Raw genomic sequence first — 21,914 nt, 5'->3', positions numbered from 1 at the left:
GAAATCTTCAGCAAAAAAAAAAAAAAAATGGGGGGGGGATTTTCTTGTTTTTGGGGGGGTTGGGGGTGTCCCACCCCCCAAGAAAATAGCTTAAAACCACCACAGGACCAATAGAAATATACCCTGAAGAGTAGAATCCAATCGGTTCAGTGGTTACCGAGATCTTAAGGGACAGACAGACGGACAGACGGACAGACGGACAGACATCAAGCTACTTTGTATTATAGATTGACAACCGGACGAGTTCTGATATACAGGCTTTTATTGTATATTAGAAAAAGTTTCGCTGTAAATAACAATGCTTATAAATTTCGTTTATCAAACTTTTAAGCCAAACTTTGTATAGAAAATTTACAGAATATGAAAAATAATTTTTCAAAAAGAATTAATTTTGCCTTATTTTGCCAGCTGGAATAATTCTTCATAAATGATAAATCTTTATTATCATGGATAAATAATATTCAAAGAAGGTGTATCAACTTTTTTTTTATAGCTAGCCGGTTCTTTTAGTAAGTAGTAGATGTAAAATTTTTCATAGAATTTAGATATGCAATCGGTTTTTTTGTAGACCTCTTATTTTTTAAGTAATTTAAGTTTTTTAAAAAAATAATTAAGCAGCTTTTAAGGTACTAAAACGCAACAAAATAAAAGAAGAAAATGGCCAGTAAGAACAAAAATAGTAAGATCTTTAATTTGACACCTTACTTTTAAAATTCTGTTGAGTAATTATTGAAAAAATCTATTTTTTTAACCTCGGTTTAATAAAAACTTTAGACCTAAATATTCTCAAACAGACATAAAAAAACATGGGTTCATATATACCTTTAGAATCAGAAAAATATTACGAATCCATTGTAAGCAAAATTGAAAAAAAGTAAAAAAATAAAAAATTAAACAAATGGCCAATTGTATTTTTTGTTCAGGCAACACTATCGTCTTCCCTTTTTTACCCCCTCTTTACCCCCTCTTTACCCCCTTCCCATTTTTATACTCAATTAAAGAATTAAGACGTTGCCTGTACAATATAATATGATATTTTCATATAATTCCTTTTATTGTAGTTTATATACTATATTGTAAACTTTTTTTTTCAATTTTGCTTACAATGAATTCGTAATATTTTTCTGATTCTTAAAGGTATATATGAACCCATATTTTTTTATCTGTGAAATAATAAAATTAAGTTCAAAGTTTTTATTCTCGTGGGTTTAAAAAAATCGATTTTTTCAATAATTACCTGACAGAATTGAAAAAGTAAGGTGTCAAATTAAAGATCTTACTATTTTTGTTCATAATGGCCATTTTCTTTCTTTTTTTTGTTGCATTTTAGTACCTTAAAATCGACTTATTTTTTTTTTTTAAACTTAAATTACTTAAAAAATAAGAGGTCTACAAAAAAACCGATTGCATATCTGAATTCTATGAAAAATTTTACATCTACTACTTACTAAAAGAACCGGCTAGCTATATAAAAAAAGTTGATACAACTTCTTTTCAATAATAATTAAACTTTTAAATCTCGTAAGCCAAACAACTATAGAAAACAAGGCTGACAACATCCATAAAAGCTAAGCTCTGAAACTGTAGAACAAAAGGCATTAACACTTGTAGAGTGTTAGAACTGAATAATCAGAATATAAATGTATAAGAGTCGAAGCAAAATTGTAAGTAAATTTGTTGAAAAATTGCGTAATGCAGGATAATTATTAAAGACATACTTACATTTTTAGGACTTGATTATAGAGTTGTTTCGCTTATAATATTGTACTTTGTTGTCCCAGATACCAGTATACCAAAAATCAGATCAATCGGACAATTAGATCATATAAAAATTAGTTGTTAAAAAAGTAAAAAAATCAACATGTTGAAAATAAATGGATCACCATGCAAAATTTGAAATTTATAGGACAATTCTAACGTGCCTAAATTAACAAAAAAAAGCTATCTGCCACGGACGTACGGATTAACGGACGTACGGACCGACCCTAATTATAGAAAAGCTTCGCTTTTAATAATACTAGTGATATAATTTTACCTTATAGTCACATTTTTGCTTAAAACTTTGGGTACTTTTACTAAATTTTGATTGGTTTGTTCATTTGTTTTAACCAATAGTTTTAATCTGCAGAAGGAAGAATTAATTTTAACAACATTGAAAATATTGTATATCAATTTATCATCCATTGTCTTTTCTCTTAAGATCTCATTTAAAAGGAATTTAAGTCTTTAACAAATTTAGAGGTAAATATGCATACCCGTTTATTTTTATTTAAGATTTAAGCTCAGCCAGGAGTTTAATCATTATTCATCTTACACATATTTACAGCATAAACATTTTGTCTTTATTATCAAACTTTTAAATTTGTTCCGGAAAAGTGTTGGTTAAATTATAAACAAAATTATTTCCAGTAAAAATATTACAAACTTTTGTATGTTGAAGTTATTTTTTTAAAGAAAAACAAAAGTTTAAAGACAAAATTTGATTTGAAAAATCTTTATTCTTTGGTAATTGAAGTGAGTTTTAAAAACTATTTAGAATTTTTAATTGTTTTTTATTATTCTGTTATTAATACATAATTAGAAATGTGTCCTAGATCCAAGTTTTTTTTGCTTCTTTGTACTTTTTGATTCCACACTTAGTTTGTTGTCATGTATAATAAGAAGAAGCAGGACCAAGTTTTCTAAATCTATGCAAAGTTTTAGGGAGAAGTGGGAATTGCTTTTTCTTTTGATCAATCTTCAAGTTAGGCTTTTCTTTTTTTCTCTAGTTTCCCTTGTTTAAAAAAAAGAAGTTAAAGAGCTTAAGGGATAATTAAAGTACATCCTCAATCATGATCAACAAAATTATTTTCGCATTAAATTATTGCAGTGGGAAAATTGTAGTCAATTTAGTTTGCTAACATGGAACTCGTTTATTGGCAATTTCGTTCATCAGTAGGAGGGGATTGGATGGGGTATATTGTTATTTTAGCCCTCTGCGTTTTTCACTATATTTGAGTACATGGAAATCTGTGAAAAATTCAAGTAATAATATATCTAAAGGTTAATTTGATTTTAGAAAAGATAAAAATAAAATTTTTGTTGGAAATACATTTTGTAATGCAATTGTTTACAATAAAAGTTTATCATTGTATTTTTCCGCCAATCCTTTTTACGAAATAACTTTTAACAAAGATCCATGGAGAAAAAAACATTGGTTTACAATAAAACTTTTTTTTCATGACATATTTTCTTTTTTAATGGAAAACAAAGGAATTGTACTTTTTACAACTCCATTGCATTCTTTTCATGACTCTTGGTAGGTACAATTCTTAGTGATTTACATTGGGAATTTTCACAACCCTTTTTACAGTGTTACTGTTATTTAAGCATTTTGAAATATTGGTAGATTTTTAATAAATTCTAAAATCGGGCTAAAAATTTAAGGATGAAAAAGATAGTTACTTATCGCATCGTATGATGGGCAGCTTTCCGCAGATATTAAAGTAAAAAATTATAAGGTTAAACCCAGTTTTGTTTGCCCTAATGGGCTGAAGGCCCGGGCTAACACAACTGGTATCAATTTTGTGATTTTTATTTAAATTTTTGTGATATTAATCAAAGCCATACTGGAAAAGCTATTCTGGCGATAAATTCCTTTTTTTTTACCTCACTATATGCCTAGTCATATCATGGCAAATACCAATAAACTATAAGTGTATTCACTTACCTAACAAGAAAAGCCTATCAATCATAGAATCCTTTTCCATCTCCACAATGTCTGTCCAAGCACTTTTCAATCGGTCCTCACTTTCCTAAAATGTTTATGGGAAATAAAAGTCGTGTTTACTTTATGTACATAATTGCGACTGCGCTATAGAAATTCACTGGGGGAGGGGGGAGGGGGGAATTACCACTTCCCCCTGTCAATTCATATTTAACTAGGATGACAACATACATAAATGCGAAGCTCTGATATCAAACCGTAGAACAAACGAACATGAACACTTGTAGAGTGCCAAAGCTTAAAAAGCAGACTATTAATCTAAGTACGGACGTACAGACTCTTATTATAGAAAAGGGTAAAGTAGATTTTTAATAGGGTTGGTATTTTTTTAAAGACAAAAATAAAAATATAAATCTTCAATGGAACTTAAAGAAGCTTCCATGTAAAGTAGAAACCAATAGAAACCTTAACACATTTAAAAACAGTTCCCTAACTTTAAAACACAATTTTCTTGATGGCAAGTATAAATATATTTAGAGCAAGTAACAAAAAATGTTTGGTTATTCAAGGCACAAAATAATGACTGTAAAAAGAGTTGTTAAATAATCCACGCATAAGCTATACAGTAAAGAATGGAATGATATTAAAATGCCAAAAAAAGAAGAAAAAGTAACAAGAAAGATCAAATCCAATAGCAACATTCAATGACAGGACAATTGTTGAAAAATAAGACCACCTCCTCCCCCGGAATTTAATTTGGAGATTTTTATTTGGTGGTTGGCAAAATTTTAGTAAACTATAATATTGTAACTCAAACTTATTTACGCCATCAAGTTTTTGGTATTTTGCGTCGCAAGTTAGAGAAAGTTTTAATAACCAATATATTTGAATTTAAGTTGCTGGCTGGCTAATATCTTTTTAGTATTTTCAAACCAAACTTAGGGCTCGGCAGCCGCGTGTGCCATGTAAGCCTCAGTAAAAGTTTCGGGTATAGTCCCTTTCGTGACAACGCACCTTAAGGGGCGATTCTTCGTATTTTTCATAGTAGGTTTTCTCCTATTTCTACCCCCTGCGATGAGCTTTAACCCTGAGGGGCCAGTTGCCTAACCCTGTGGGCAATCATCCTAACCCAATATAACCTAACCTAAAATAACCTATACAAAGCTATTTTAAAAATACGACGAATCGCCACTTAAGGGGCGTTGCCACGAAAGGGACTATTGCCAAAGTTTCGTATCATAATTTTACAATTCAGCTGGATGTCTAAACCTGTTCCTTAATAGACAATCCATATTTTTGGATTTTTTTGGCAAACAAGCGGGTTTAAATTTAAGGCGCGGCTGCCGAGCCCTGCCAAAACTGTTGTAAATAATATCCTAGTAAGACACTACTACAGGTTATTTATGTATTTGTTTTCTGTATAAAATTGTAAATCTATTAGCCCCAAATTTCCTTACAAAAGCCATAAATTTAGGCGAATTGATTTAAAAGAAAAGTTGGTTTAGGAAAGATTTATGTTTATGTAACTCCACTATTTTATTCCTGTTTTGGCTAAATGGTTTGTAATTTGTTATATTCGGATTTATAGAATATTAAGTTGATTTATTGTATTGCAGTTAAGCTTCTTAACAGGCAATCCATATTCTTTAGGGGATCTAAAGCAATAGCTGGATTCATTTATAAATATGCAGGTTTTATCTACCTACAAAATTAAGGAAATACATAAAAATTCTGACCATTCTTGTCCTATTATATTGAGCAGATAGGCTTTTTTGTAAGTAGCTAAAGATTTCGATAACTACTGAACTGATTGAGTTCTTCATTTTATGGAAGCTTCTTATAGGACTAGTTTTGGCTATTTATTTAATTATTATATTTAAGTTTGGTTTAGGCTATTTTCTTACTTTCCTTACTTATTCGAATACAGAGCTCCTAGATATTAGGAGCGCAGCTGCTAGTTATATAAATAGGCCTAGCTGTATATGATAAAACCTTAAAACATTAAATCAAATTCCGCAAAAATTTGAATCACAGACCAACCAACCGACATGTAATATTTGTACAGTTCCTTTGTTATCTGTAAGACAAAGCTATACCTGTGTCCATGCACCTCCAGAAGCATCTGCATCCCTTGTTCCACCGGATCCATCCAAGTCCCTAAAAAAATAACATGGCATATTTCAGTTTCCCTTTAAATAGGGCAGAATATCATTTCCGGTATGGCTTCGAAACCGATTAATATCCGCTGGAATATAACCGGTTCTGAACTGCACTGAAAAATCATGAATATTATCGTATTATAGACAATTTTCTACGAATAGTATAATATAAATGTAACGTTCAATGCTAATGAAACTATTATAATTAATATTAAAATTTTGATTTTATTATCCGCAGAAAGCTGTCTATAATACGATGCGATAGATTACTATTAATCTATTTAAAAGTAAACATAACATATTACTTTATTTTTAACTTAGTTTAAAATTAGCTTAACTTTTTACTATACACTAGCTTGGACGCATTTAGAATAATATTTATCAAATTTTTTATGGTCAACAGGTGAAATATATAAATTAAAATTTATTATGATTATAAAAAATGTGAGTTGTATATGAGAAGAAAGAAGAAATATATTGCAAGTGGGTAAAGGGAATACAAATATCTTGCCGATTGTCAGGGACAGAGGGATAATAATTCTCCTTAATTAGGGCCACTAAGTTCTTAATTTTACATATTAATTTGTATCTATCTACTCTTCAACTTATTTTCGTTGTTCGACTGTTTTATACTTTTATAAAATATTATGAAAAATTGTTCTAAATGTATGGTCATGCATTTTAAGGGAGATGCAACTGCACCTTCCGCCGCTTGGCTGCACCAGCTTTGGATGTATTAGAAAATCTAATGTTAACGTTGGCTGTGTGTATGCTTATTGGGTGACTTTTGAAAGCTGCTTAATTGACGGTGAGGCTTCTGTACTCCGTTCGGCTAAATGCATCTAGGTTATCTGTTTTTTTTTAACATTATTAACCAATTCCTTTTTTCCAAAAATGTAGGTTGCAATGATATTGACCATTATTGGTGTGCTGCAAATCTCTGCTCATATTTCATTGGCTGCATTACTTAAACATCTTCAGATCAGCAGTTTCTATTTGAGTGCTTTTATTATAGGAGAGTTTATTATAGCTGATTTTGGGCAATTTAGACGTATAGATGGTAGGTGTTAAATTTAGGGGCGCAGCTATTCTATAATTAATTTAATCAAATTGGAAATTTAATTTATGTTTAGTGTAATTTTTTTTTATATGAAATGAAAATAGGTTTTATGAAAATTACGTTTTAATAGAAAAAATATATAATAGTTATTTCTCGTATCGTATTATAAACGGCTATAAACGCGGATATAAAATGTACAATTATAAGATTAAAACTAGTTTTTTAGCCCCGAGGTGCCGGAGGCACCGGCTAAAAAAACTGGTTTTAATCTTATGATTGTACATTTCTATATTCGTAGAAAACTGGATATAATACGATGCTAGACATAGTTTTTTCGTATGGATGAGAACCGGTTCCTATCCACCGGATTCGAATGAATACGAGAAAAACCTTTATAATGATTAGAAGTTATTTTTAGATGTAATTTGGCTTTTGGTTTTCAAATTTTCATAAATTATCATGATCATACTCAAAAATCAAAAGAAAATGGCAGATAAATTTCGGGACCATATCTTAAGAAGTTTTTAGATTAAATTCATTTCTGCAAGATATTCTAGAAAGGAATATAAAATCTTTTTAACGGATATAGAAACTTAGTGAATAACTTGACAAGGAAAATGTATCGTCAATTTAGCTTGCTTTTATGAACCTCATTTATTGGCCAGTTTGTTCATTCAGTAGGAGGGTAATGGGTTTAGTAATGTAGGAGGAAAGGGGGTATCGTTATTTTAGTCAGCTGTGAGCATCACTTTATCAGAGTATACAAAAATCTGGTGCACATCCATGTAATAAGATCTTGAATATCTTTATATAATGTAACTTAGTTTATGAGAGAAGTGGTGTACACCAAAATCCCCACAATAAAGTTGTGTGCAGAATAAAGTTTCAAAGTATAAATCATATGCATCAAGTTCCTATTATAAAGGTACAAATAGCTACTATAATAGACATAAGATGCTTTGCCCTAGCCTCCAGGGTTATCTAGGATTAGAATCGGCTGGATTAGGAGTCATACCGAAAAATTATTTGTCTTATCGTATCATAGACGATTTGACAAATGACTTTTCTTTTTTTTGGTTGACCATTAAAGATAATTTTTTAAAATAAAATGTACACCAATGGTTTAGTTGCTAGTCATACTAAAATCAGTTGCTTGTCATGTAAACATTTTAATAAGTTGACTATAATAAATAATTTATATGTTTATTTTCATAAATTAACTTTAACTCATGTCTTCTATAGCTTAATTCTTGACTGTAAGGTCCAACTTTATTATTAACGTTGCGAGTTTGTATGTTATTGTGGAAATAATTATTCTTGTTTTACCCTTTGAATACATTTTTTTCCAAAATAAGTAGACTAGTAATCCCTATTAGAGTTGGTCCGGATATCCGGCCATTTTCAATATCCGGCCGGATACCGGATATTGAAACAATTTGGATACCAGTTATCCGGTTTATTTCTAATTTGCCGGATATCAGGCGTTGGTCAGATATCCGGCCTGATATCGGACATCCGGCATTAGAAATCAGACGGATATCCGGTGTCCGGCCAAAAAAGTATCCAGCCCAAGCCTAATCCTTATATAAGTAAATAAGATGTACATACTATACATTATATATACATATATGCCAAAAATGGTTTAGTAATATATTAAGGTATAATATACTGCAATTTGTATGGGAGATATTTAGCTGAAAGATGTTCACTATTTACTTTTTATGCTTCCAATAATTTATCATACAAGCCTTTACTTCAAATACAAAATATACTTCCTATATTTATCTAAAGTGTGTTACTTTATTTTATGTTTTATTATTATTTGGCCACAACTTGGTCAAAAATGCTCACAAATCAGACCTTTTTCGACCGAAGATGCTCAAATGGTTCCTTTACAAGCCCAATCAATCAGTTTTAAGATATCTTTATATTTCAAGGAAAATTGATGAAAATACTAAAAAACAGCAAATTTGGGTGTTACCTTTTATATGCACAGATATCATAAAATCAACAGAAAAAATACTTATTTTTACTTTTCTGTCATTTTTAAAGTTTGATTCTGTTAAATTGGCTATTCTTGAAGGGATTTATGCATTGATTATACTGAAACATAATATTGGGCAGAAATTAATGTATTTCAAAGAAAGAAATTTTGGAAAATAAGAAATTCGACCTCTATGACTTCAGAGGACAGCTGCCAACCTCCAGTTGACAGGATGTAGTTAAATACTTGTTAGCAATAATAATTAGCCCAAAAAGTAAAACAAAAAGTTTTTTAATATGGTAAAAAAATGATAATCTAAATCTTAATTTTGGGGATGATGTGGCAATAAGCAGTTTGGCTGGAAATGACACATCTGGTCAAAATGTTTCTTTTCTTCGGAAAAAGATATAATCTAGATACTTAATCTCTAAATCAGCCAAGAGGATAACAGTTGAGGAATAATCTTGCCATGCTATAGGTTATAAAGTGTTCAGATTTTGGTACGAAAGAGTGGTTATTTCTCATTTTAATTGCATAAGGAGTCAGATATAAATAGTCGCATTCAATTTAATAAGTATTGGAAGTATTCGGTTTGTCAGCATGTAATTTATTTTTAAAGTTTGACGGACTGTGGGTGGGGCCAAATTAACCGTCTATATCTACTATAGCAATTTCTTTCAACCACAAACTTCACCATCAAATAGATTTTAGATAGTAGCAAAGCAAGTCTACAAATCTTACGTATGGATTGACTGTTGGTCGGTTGGTCATTGAACGCCAAAAAAAATTAAAGAACATCAAAGGAAATATTATTTAGCTAATACCAAGTCAAGTTTAATTTTTGAATATGATCAAATTTGAATATACACATGCTGTAAAAAGTGAACAATTTGAAGTAAAATACCCGTAAAATTACTTTTAGAAACTATAATATTTTTAGTAAAACTTTAAAGCAGAGCATGTGTAAATATATATATTACTAGCGGCTATGCCCCTATAGACCTCTAGGGACACGTAAAATTGTTTTAGTCAATCTATGTTAAAATCAGCTATTTACCAAAAATATTTTTTTTTCTCTAATAGTACTAAAATTCTCCGCAGCGCGGCTTTTTTGCGATTTCTCTTGGTAGGGTGGTGGTACTCTCCCCCAAAATAGCTATAAACCTTCCCAGGACCTATGAGAAGCTACTCTGTAGGAAAACCATATCAGTTCAGCGGTTGTTCATTCGGTACAAACAGACAAACAAACAAACATCCTGTTACTTTATCATAGGGATGATAAAATGTAAGAAATGTATATATGAAAGAAAGACCCGCATTCTTTTAAACAAAGCTCTTGAACGCTTCAACTACTAAACAAAGCTTTACATTTACTCAGGTATAAATGGATACATGGAAAATGGAAAGGTCAAATTCTTTTAATTTTTTTATTGTTGTTCAATCAATACTCAACAGAAATAAAAATAAAAACAATTTTTACTTTGAATCTTGAATATGACATTTTTTTGGCTTTATATATTTTCTCAGATAAATGTTTTTAATTTTTAAAAATTGGAAATGGAAAGATATAGTTCTTAACTTACTAGGATAAAGGGATGTACAGTAAACAACCTGTTGTTTTTAAGAACCTGAGCTACTAATAATTAATCAACTGGTATTCTTTTCAATAATTGATGTACTTCCCAAATATGATAAACAAGAATATCCCGGGCCTTCTGTAAATTTTGAACCTTTGAACACTTAACTTAGTAAACAAAGTTCCCAAAGTTTTGTGGTCTAGTTTAATTTACTGTCTAATGTCCCCTCCCTCCCTGTTGTTTAGAAGACTTTGTTTGTTTGAGTGTGAACAAATAGCAAAATTGTAAGGTATATAAACAGTGATCAACAGTACAACAACAAACTCCAGATACAATTGATATATTTTTATTTTGTCGAATTTAAAAGTCTAATGCACGGAGTTTTACATGTACTATTTTTGTATTCTATTTATGAATCTCTAATGAATAGATTTATTACCCTTAACTATGTTCCTTTTGTTCCTACACTAATTGGGCATCTAGAATTTCTGTATTTATTTCTCTTATTAAAACATTTTTCTGAAATTAAATCAAAACAATAGATGGGGAAGGGGTTAAATAACTGTATGCCCCACCCCGTGGACTCTGTGCCGACTTGCAATTTGAATATCAGCCAATAATGTCGCAAATATTTACACAGCCAAGTCGCTACAAAAATGTAGAAAGCTTTTTGCTAGAAGATCAAAAAGGTACCAACACTGGATCCAGGTAGTTGTCCGGGTTATACATCTATACTTAATACTTTTATTACGACACGTTGACCTTTAAACTCTAGGTGACAGAACTGACACATGGTCATAATTCAAAGTTCCTATAGACCAAATACTGCTTATTGTATTGCATTATCATTTAACCAACATTCTTCAGACAACTAATCATTTGAATGCATGACTTTTGTATATAACTTCTTAATATGACAATAAATTCTAATGAGTTAAGGCTGATTTGAGATGCAAGGAATAAAGGAGAGAAAAATAGATGGAATTCATATTAACCATAATCAATAAAACCTGATAGAAATACCAGTTTTAAATATTGTCTTGTCAGCTAGTTGGCACTGACTTAGAATATCATATACATTATGAGGAACATTTATATCTTTCCTTCAAATATTTCTGACAGCAAATTTTTCATTGAAATATATTGAAAAAAAAGGACGATTTTAATAGCAAAGCTACTCTATAGGTTCTTTTATCTTTCTGTTAGTTGGTAATGAAAGCGCAACAGCATTGGGTCACTTTTTTGCTCGCAGCAATAAATAGCAATTTCAACTATCTGAAATCTTATATAATCATTGAAAAACTGTGACGTCATAAAAATGAGGGAGATGAGAGGTTAGTGGGAAAGAAAACCCTTAAAAAAGTGATGGATAAACCCTTCATTTTTTGACGTCACATGGCTGATTTTTAAGACACTTTGTAAAGTTACAATTCTGAACAATTTATAATATATACTGTGATTAAAATTGAGTACTTATTTCTAAATTCTTTTAAAAAGTACTCAATGTTAACCGATTCTCAAAACTAAAGCTTCATTTTAAAGCTGAATATGAGACATTATAGATTGTTTGCATTTGTAAGATAACAAGGATAACAACATCTATAAAAGCGAAGCTCAGAAACGGTAAGACAAACGAACATTAACACTTGAAGTGTGTCAAACAAAATTATAAATTTTAATTTCGAAACAAATTTTTAAGTAAATTTGTTGAAAAACTACTTAAATACAGGATAATTTTTATGAACATACTTACATTTTTAGGAATTCATTATAGAGATGTTTCGTTGGTAACATTGTACTCTGTTGTCCTAGGAATCAGTATTCCAAACATCAGACCAATCGGATGATTATATCACAAAAAAATTTGTTGTTAAAAAGCAACATGTTTAAAATGGAAGTACCGAAAGATCCTAATTATAGAAGAGCTTCGCTTTTAAAAATATATGTACTCTTCCAATAAAGATGAAGATAAAATAATTATTATTCTTGCTATGGACAGGTTGTAAATACCCTTTCAATATATTCCATAATCATATATTCTTATACCAGAAGAGTGGAGGAGGTGCCTTTCATCTTGTAAAATATACATTTATATTTTACAACAAAGATGGGGAATAGTCCCTTTCGTGGCATCGCCCCTTAAGGCGCGATTCGTCGTATTTTTAAAATGGCTTTTTATAGGTTATTTTAGGTTAGGTTAGATTATATTGGGTTAGATGATTGCCCCCAAAGGGTAATTACATTGGCCCCGCAGGGGCTAGAAATAGGTGAAAAGCTACTGTGAAAATACAAAGATTCGCCCTTAAGGTGCGTTGCCACGAAAGGGACTATACCACAAAGATGTGACTTGAAGCAAAATTTGCCATATATGCATTATTTTTTTTCTTTAAAACTTCTTCCAAGTTAAAAAAAATATTTAAAGTGTTTTAAAGTTTATAACTATAATAGATTGAAAAGGCTTTAATGGCCATTTGCTTAAAATCTTCGTATAGGATTAAAGAGAATTTAAATTTGAATTTAACATCGATTTGATATGAATTGGAATTGAAATTTCAAATAATATGAATTGTAAGTGTGTCTGAATGGTAATGTATGAATTTACTTAAAATTGTATTGTAGAAAAGTTTAGACCCTGCAAGATTTAACCAACCAATAAGTACCCAAAGTTTTGAATCCTTCCCATGGTCACTAAAGAATACAAGTAACCATGGAATAATATTAAACCGAATAATTGTGATTTATGATGATGAATCCATGATTCTAGTATCCAATATATGAAAGTACTCAGAATATTCATATTCTTTTCCTTATTTCTGTAAAAGGAAGTCCTATCAATTGCATTCTTATCATAAGTTTCCTTTTCTGTATTTCTCTTTAGAGAGGTTAGTATACATTATACTTTTTTCGAAAGTTTACACAGTATTCTAAAAGGGCTTCTTATAACAACAATAATTATACCTTTACTATTTTTACTCTTTAAATTTTAAATATTTGAATAATTTTTTTGAAATAAAAAGATTTTTTTTTGTTTAAATGCATCTAGTTAAATTTCAGGGATCTAAAGGAATAAGACAATGGCCGATACATTTATGTAAATCCTAGATAATGAGACACAAAATTACCCCTTCTGTAGATTAAAATTAATGGATGCAAGGTTTGAACACTTAACTCAATAAATCAAAATTCACCAAAGTATTCAAGCCAACGAATAAGAAAACATAATGATAAAACTAGGGTTGGGCCGGATAGTTTTTTGGCCGGATACCGGATATCCGGCCGATTTCAAATGCCGGATATCCGGTATCCGGCCGGATATCCGGTCAACGCCGGATATCCGGCAAACTACCGGATATCCGGCCAAATTGCCGGATAACCGGCCAAATTACTGGCGTCTTATTATATAAAACTGGCGGCTACGCCCTTAGAGGCCTCTAAGATTTTTTTTAGGGGCAATTTCCCTTGGGAGAGTGGTGGTACCCTCACCCAAAATAGTTATAAACCTTCCCAGGGCCAAGAGAACCCTGTAGAACCTTCAGCACAGACAAACAGATAGACATCCTGTTACTTTATTATAAGGATTCAGTTTAAAACTTAAAAATTATGTAACTATTAAATGATCTTTCTTCTAAGCAATTAATCTAATAAACTATTACTACCCTCAATCTGTAATATTAACCCCTGTTGGAGGATGGGCGGGGAGGTGGCATTGAACGCATGCTCCCCCCCCCCCTTTGCATTTTCTCTGTATTAAAGGAAGAGGGCTATAACTAAATGACTTTCGAAATATGATTATGACACATAACTGAGAGTTGGAATTTTTTAAATACCTCCTTCCTGGCGGGCACAGGATGCCAGCAAACCTGGCAAGGTAATTCAGGTAAAAAGTAAAACATTTTTTTTTTACTTAAACAAAGCATTTCATGTTATCAAATACTTAAATTTCTATAGTCGTGCATCCTCATATGAAATATAGGTGTTCAAGTCGATTTCAGGTTCCAGGTATAGTCCTGCAAGTCCTGAACCTCCAGGTCTCCAGAAATATTTAAACGGTTCCTGTGACAGCAATTTTTGACTTAGACACTTCAAATTTTAAATTTAGACTTTTTGTATGTCTTCATGACATATCACAATTTCATAAAATCCGTTGCTGTTTACCCCGACCGCCAGTTTGAGGCTAGCAGCTGCCAAGAACTGCTGCCCCCGCCAAAATTTATGTTCTGATATTTCTAATATAAAATTTACATATTCAGAAAAAAATTGTTCTTATAGCTTCAATAATAAGAAAATTACAGCCATTTATAATTTAAAAAGCAGAAATTTTTGTTTTAAAATATAAAATATTATATTGCCGGATATCCGGCCGGATAGTTTCAATATCCGGTATCCGGCCGGATATTAAAAATTGCCGGATATCCGGCCCAACCCTAGATAAAACTTTGGGGACTAGTATAATAAATAGCCAGTTGTCCCTTCTCTCTTTGTAAAATTTACCTTTCAGTGTGAGTGCTGTCCTGTGTTTTGTCATCGGCCGCGCTGCCACCCGATCCAAGTCCGCCGCATGGACCATTGCCAGTGATATCAGAGGCCATATCGGCAGGTATGTCAGCGGCAATGTCTCCAGCAGACGCACCGTCGTCCTCCAGGTACACAGCCTCAGAATGAATGTCCTTAAAATTTATTTTGTCTAAACAAATTATTTCATCAAATAGTGTTAACAAAAATGGAAACATCATGGCTACAGAAAAATATCCAGGAAAGGCGAATATATGAAAGGTTAATGTAGTGTAGTGTAGTGTGTAAAATGCTTTGCTATAGATTACTTATATAAAATTTTGCCTTTAAAGTAATTTTGTTAAATAAATGAAGAAAGGAATGCAAATGCTAATGTTTATAAATAGATTATTCATTGCAAAACTAAGTTTATTAAGAAAGAAAACAACAATACTGAACTTATAATGCATAGCTCTGTGCTGCTTAATGTATTGTAAACTTACATGAAATGCATTGTTTAAAACTCAATAGGGCTCAAGTCTATTTAAACATATGTAAGTCAATTCATTTAAAGATGTAGGCTTCTATAGAATTATAAACTAGTAACGGCAATTGGGGACTTTTTACTCCTTATTGAAGGGTAAAAATTATAAATAGAACATACAATAACTATAAAAAAAACTTTATGAGGTTTTCATGAAGACTAATCATTAAAGAGTCTTTTGCTTCTTACCTATATAGAGTTTGCAGTACACTCTACCTAGATATCATGACTATCAGAGATGATACTATTTGGAGTTTACAGTACACTCTACCTGGATATCATGACTATCAGAGATTAGACTATCCAGAGTTTACAGTACACTCTACCTGGATATCATGACTATCAGAGATTAGACTATCCAGAGTTTACAGTACACTCTACCTGGATATCATGACTATCAGAGATGAAACTAACTGGAGTTTACAGTACACTCTACCTGGATATCATGACTATCAGAGATGATACTATTTGGAGTTTCATTCAGAGATGAAACTATCATGAGTTTACAGTACACTTTACCTGGATATCATGACTATCAGAGATGAGACTATCAGGAGTGCATATTCGTTGATCCAATCTAAAATAAAATTAAACTTTTACAAAAACCTGAAAGTTAGATTTAACTTTTCATTGCATTTAGAAATTAATTTTTCTATTTTAGATTGATATGCGTTAATTTCAATCGTTCCTATATTTTCGTGTGTCAGACCGTTTGTAACTAATGCTTTGGACGTAAATGTTAGAATCACACTTTTAACCTTTTCTTAATGATTTATTACGTTGAAAGAGCGACGCAACCAGAAGTCCATTAAAATCATTAATTAAAAATATCTGATATTTAAGTAATATTGAAATATATTGTATTACCTTCTATTTCAACTTCTCAAGAAAATTATGTTTTAACAATCCAAAATTTAAACTTGTTACTTGTTATATTTGTTCTATTAACGGATTTGTTAAGATTTACTTATATGGATATTGTCATCTTTTTAAAAATTATAATTTGAAGAAAAAAAGGCTTACTTTGACATGTCTGGTACAGTCTGAGATCTGAAAAATAAAATTATTACTCACACATTTTTGCAAAATTTAGTATAATTAAAAATTAATAAAAATAAACGTTTTAAAAGTAGAAATGTAGGTATTTATCTACCTAGAGCAAGGGATCGTACCACTGTCCTCCTCAGACATCTTGATGAAACCTGAAATTTTAATCAATTCAATTGAATAGTGTGCTTTTTCAGGGAGGGACGGGACATTGGGCTGTTTATTACACTAGTCCCAAAGTTTTTTGATAACGTTTTTTTTCATGGCTTAAAAACTTTGGGGACTTTTATTGCATTTGGATAGGTTGGTACATGAAGTTGAGTGACCAAACTTTTCAACCCCCAATTATAATATACAGAAAGGGCAATTTTGGAAATCTTCATTTGAGATTTACATCAATTTATCGGCCATTGCCTTATCCCTTTAGATACCTGTACTAATTGCTGAATGAAATGGCAATATTTTGTGTTAGCTTGACTTTAGTAAAACATTTGATAACTCCTTACATTAGTTACAAATGAGAAATATTCAAATATCAAACTCAAACCTGAGTCCATTAGATGACTTCAGACATAGGCCATGGACAGTTCGGGCTTCAGGGACAGGTTCAGGATCAACAAGAAGTACATAAACACAATGTACAGGCCAGTACAGTACACAAGGCTAGAGTACACTAAAACAGAGTTTAAATCATGAAAAAGTACATTGTAAGGACAATAGACAAAATATTGAAGTACAAATAGCTTGTGTATAATAAAAGAGGGATCACGAAAAGAAAACGAAGTTGCGGGCTTCGTCGTACTTTCACAGTTGCTTTTCTCCTAATTCTAGCAACCTAACCTAAACTAAAAAATCTTCCTACAGCTACTGTGAAAATACGATGAAACCCACAACTTTGTTTTCTTACCATGACCCTAAAAGAGGATTTAAAATCTGATAAAAATTAAATGTTATGTAAAGGTAAAAGATGTGAAATGTTTCATCATAAATTGTAATATTTTTAGGAGAAACGGATTAGAGATCCAACTATAGCTATGCAAAATGGTTTAGAATATTGTAAGCCGTGGTAAATCTTTGCATTTGGATACGGTCAACCTACTATGAAACCAAAAAATTCAACATTAAAAAAGAGAAAAGAAATAGGGAAATAAGAAATTTGCAAGTTGACCAAGGAAGACGAAGAAAGTTGCTCAAAAAATTTCTGACTTTATAAAAATGAGTGCTTAGGAGAGGAGGAGTGGGAAAGAAAACCCCTAAAAAAGAGATGGATAATACCTCATTTTTATGACGTCACATTGAGCGACTTACTTTCTTCGTCTTCTAATCAAGTGATTATTACTCGATACCTAGAGTCTAAACCTAGTCATAATTTTTTTTCTTCAAATTTTGGCTTAACTGTTTTCATTAACTTAGTAATTCTAGACTGAACTTTATATTTTTAAAATAAATTGTCATAATTACCGCTTTAATTTTATGGCCGTAACATCTTTATAAATTATTATGATCATATCATTGAAATTTGCAATAATTTCGTTAAAAATATTTTAGATGAATTGCAAGAACACTTTTTATGCATGTAGATTTGTAGAACAGACATTTCTTGACAGGTTTCTAGCAAACAAATTATATTCATACAAAGAAGCTTTTTTTAGATACAAAAATAAAAATTCAATTAAGTACTGTAATCAGATTATTTTTAATTTTGCTATTTTATTTTTAATCACTATCACATGACGTCTTTTAAAAAGGAAAAAACAAGTTTTTTTTCATAAGTTTTCGGCTATAACAGAATTTTTACTCTAACATTGTCTTTAATATATATCTGCTTCATCTGTTCTATGATAAGAAAATGTTTCATCTGTTTGGACTCCATAATTTAATCTTCAATCAACAAAATATTGACCATCAGTTAATGCTAAAAGTATAATTTGTTGCCTTTCATATATTCTTATTAAATTAAATGCTTTAGTTTGCTTTGGTATAATTTTCTTTGATTTTGAATAATAACCAAACTAAATTATAGTGGTTACTGTAATACATATTTATTATAAAAACGAATTTACTAATTAAATATTTGCTGTTTTATATGAAAGATGAGAGAGGTATTTGGATTTATATTTGTAATTGAAAATACCAACATAGCTAAATACAGAAAATCAAATACTGTCTTATTTAGTTTATCTCTCATTTTGACTTTATCAATGTTAAAATTCTGCTGAACATTTTATCGACATGCCAAGTTTCAAAAATTCAAATCACTCCATTGACAATATTAAATTTATGTGTATGGCATTCTATAAAAGTTGCCATAGTTGACATATTATTGACATGGAGATTTTTTGAAGACAAAAATTTTTATAGGAATTATCATATGAGAAATGTGATAACTATGAATGGGGTATTCCTGTCCAGTTTTTGTTTAGGAATGAATATTTCTTACCCGAGGGAATAATTGCTATAACAAGTTTTAATCTATTTATCAGAGGGTCAGCACCTTTATTTTATATACTGTTTTTAACTCTTGTAAGCATCCAAAATATACCAGTATCCAAGGTTTTGGTTTTGATTAAATCTGTGAATTATTATTGTGTAAATGTTTACCTACAGAACCAAACTGTAAAGTTCTTGAACATCTTTTAGAACAGGAATCCATATTTATATCTCTATATAAACCTTAAATTAAAAAGGTATGTTACGAAAATAGCAAACAAGGATAACAACAATCGTAGGTAGCACAGCACTAAATATTAAAAATAATTTTCTAAAATATCAAGATCTAAGCCGAACAGATAGACAGACAAACATTATTATAGAGTAGAATAGATCCTACATGAAATTATAGCAGCACATTTCATTTCCATCCTTATAAATTGGCTCAGTATAGACGTACAGACAAAATAAATTACAGGGTAGATGATCACTGGTCAGATTGGATCATAGTTTGATAAAGTACCCTAGGATTAAGAAGGATCAATAGCTTAAGATTAACTAGTCTTCAAAATCACAAGCAGATGTAAAAATGTACAGACAGATGAACATTTAGTATTTTAGAGTAAATGTGCTTTTGCTAAACTCTTTAAAAATGGGATACATTTAAAAATCTGGAAAGGTTTATTACCGCCTGTTGATGGAAATATTGCGGCTGCAAAATCTAGATGAAAATATTGAAACTAAAGACCCATTTCCAAAGATAATATTTATGTAACTGAATAAAAATCTGTAGTTCTAAAAACATACACTAAGACTTTTTTGATAGAAAATACAATTTTCCTCAGGTAAAAAGAAAACTGATGTCTAAGCAATATAGGCAAAAAAGGCTTTTTAATGGTGTTCATTTAATCCGTAAAAATATTCTTAGCAAATTTGGAAGAAAAAAAAATATTTTAAAGCTGCATTTAGCAATTTAGATTTAGTTAAATTTCATTGTAATCTAACGAAAATATTAATAACTACATTATGCGTTTGTAACACATCAATAAAATTGGTTGAATTGTAAGACATCCATAGCAATATAGTTAATGTATTTGTGGTTTAGCTGACTGCATGGATATTGGTTTATTATTCATACAATATTGCATAAAAATTAATTACAATTGAAAGTGATTAGTTGTCATATTTGAACTTTTGGGCGCCATTAAACTACCAATAGACGCAATTAAGCAATTCTTCAAAACAAGTGCAGTACTTTTGAAACAATCCAAATGTTCATTTTTTCGCGCCAAAAGGCTGAGTATTGGTTTAAATTTAATTGTTTTGTTCCAACACTAATTGGTTTTTGTAAAAAGGTTTTTTGTTGTTGCTGCTGCATGCCATATATTCATTTATACACGCTTTTTACCACTTTCTGTCTTAACAACTAATCATTTATACTTTTTAATGGTTTTTTTATTGTAATTTTCTTTCTTTATAGGTTACAGGTTTTTTTCAAGTCAAGTAGACTAATCAATAATTGACAATTATACTTTTATTATGAAAACCTTTTTATACTAAAAAAGGTTATATTATCTTTTCAAGTATAGACAGACGGTTAGCCATTATATATAGAGCAGCTTTGATACTTGTTAATATTACCTCTCACCTGTTAAGAAATGATTGTTATAAAGTTAACTTAGATTAAACTGAACTGACATTTCTCTCTGAAAAAAAATTCATTTTGTTATCATTTTTCTGAATTTTATTTCTTTTATTTTAGGCTGTTAATAATACTAGAATGAGATCATTTTTGTCACCAGAATCAAAATTATTTATTGTATACTAAGATATATAAGTTTTCCGGAATTTTAATGTTAGGGGGAGATTTGAAATCTGCATCAAATTTTAAGGATTTTTTATAAAATTAGTTTTTTGTATAATTCTTTATTTAAAAGCGGAAATGCATTTTAAGTTAATTAATTTTGACCAATAGGATAGATGGATTTTAAACTACCTGCGCTCTAATTGGTTGAATGATGTACGCCATCCAATCAGAGCGCAGATTTTTTAAATCCACCAATCACAGATGCCAAAATTAATTAACTTAAATTGCATTTCCGCTATTAGATAAAGAATTATAGAAAAAACGAATTTTATAAAAAATCCTCAAAATTTGATGCAGATTTCAAATCTCCCCCTAACTTTAAAATTCCGGAAAACTTATATATCTTATTGTATACGGTTATATAAATTGTCAAAATAATAGTTTGTTTTTAGCGTTTTTACAAAACAGCATATGATTACCATTACCTCGTAAGGGTAAATTTCTCCTTAAGTGATCATCTATAGAATCCAGAGCATCATCCAATTGTGGGATGCGATACTCTAACACCCAAGGATATAAGGTTAAGTAACAGCCATTAGACAACCAACCCTTTGATTGTCTGAGAAGTCATAACTGTGCATGGTAGTGAGTTGCGTCTGTTAATAGGCCAAGGCATTCCCCTTACTCTTACTATATATGTCGCACACCTGACATAGCAGCAGTAGGAACCATTATTAACGTGTTTAGTTATGACGCAGTGTCGGTCCGAGATTCGAACCTATCACCACCCCTGCGACGAGCGGATGCACTACGTTTTGAGCCACGATCGCGGGTAAACAGCATATTAATTGATCAACGTAAAATTTAGTTCTCTTGATTCTAACATTTTTAGTATATGAGAATTTATTTGTGATATTTATAGTGAAGTTTTTTGTTTGATATATTTCATAGGAGTAAATTAGTAGCAATGTAATGTAGCAAAAATTATGATTATTATTGGCTGTTTTATGTGACCACCTTGCATGCCATTTTATTGTTGAAGAAGGAGAGTGAGGACAGAAAATTATTGGATTTCCTTCGATATCTGTCTCCAAGGATTCAAATGTTTT

The 21,914-nt window shown here is 30.7% G+C and overlaps 1 protein-coding gene across 3 annotated transcripts in view; it reads right to left on the bottom strand.

The window, feature by feature from the left end:
• Nucleotides 1-20,706, bottom strand: part of LOC145313320 (echinoderm microtubule-associated protein-like 2) — a 69,108-nt gene extending 48,402 nt beyond the window's left edge. For all 3 annotated transcript variants that reach the window (XM_080152667.1, XM_080152669.1, XM_080152668.1), the window contains exons 1-9: nt 20,647-20,706; nt 19,170-19,241; nt 17,116-17,241; nt 16,675-16,723; nt 16,545-16,571; nt 16,041-16,098; nt 14,978-15,153; nt 5,803-5,863; nt 3,710-3,794 (exon numbers count right to left, since the gene is read on the bottom strand). In XM_080152667.1, the coding sequence (XP_080008793.1) occupies nt 3,710-3,794; nt 5,803-5,863; nt 14,978-15,153; nt 16,041-16,098; nt 16,545-16,571; nt 16,675-16,723; nt 17,116-17,125 (466 nt within the window). In that variant the 5' untranslated portion in view covers nt 17,126-17,241; nt 19,170-19,241; nt 20,647-20,706. The remainder of the gene's footprint in view (nt 1-3,709; nt 3,795-5,802; nt 5,864-14,977; nt 15,154-16,040; nt 16,099-16,544; nt 16,572-16,674; nt 16,724-17,115; nt 17,242-19,169; nt 19,242-20,646) is intronic.
• Between the last annotated feature and the right edge of the window lie 1,208 nt (nt 20,707-21,914).

The sequence above is a fragment of the Acartia tonsa genome, chromosome 3 (assembly GCF_053477335.1).
Source record: "Acartia tonsa isolate MP-2025a chromosome 3, ASM5347733v1, whole genome shotgun sequence".
NCBI lineage: Eukaryota > Metazoa > Arthropoda > Copepoda > Calanoida > Acartiidae > Acartia > Acartia tonsa.
The sequence above is the reverse complement of the archived record's forward strand: the minus strand, read 5'-3'. Positions and strand labels throughout refer to the sequence as shown.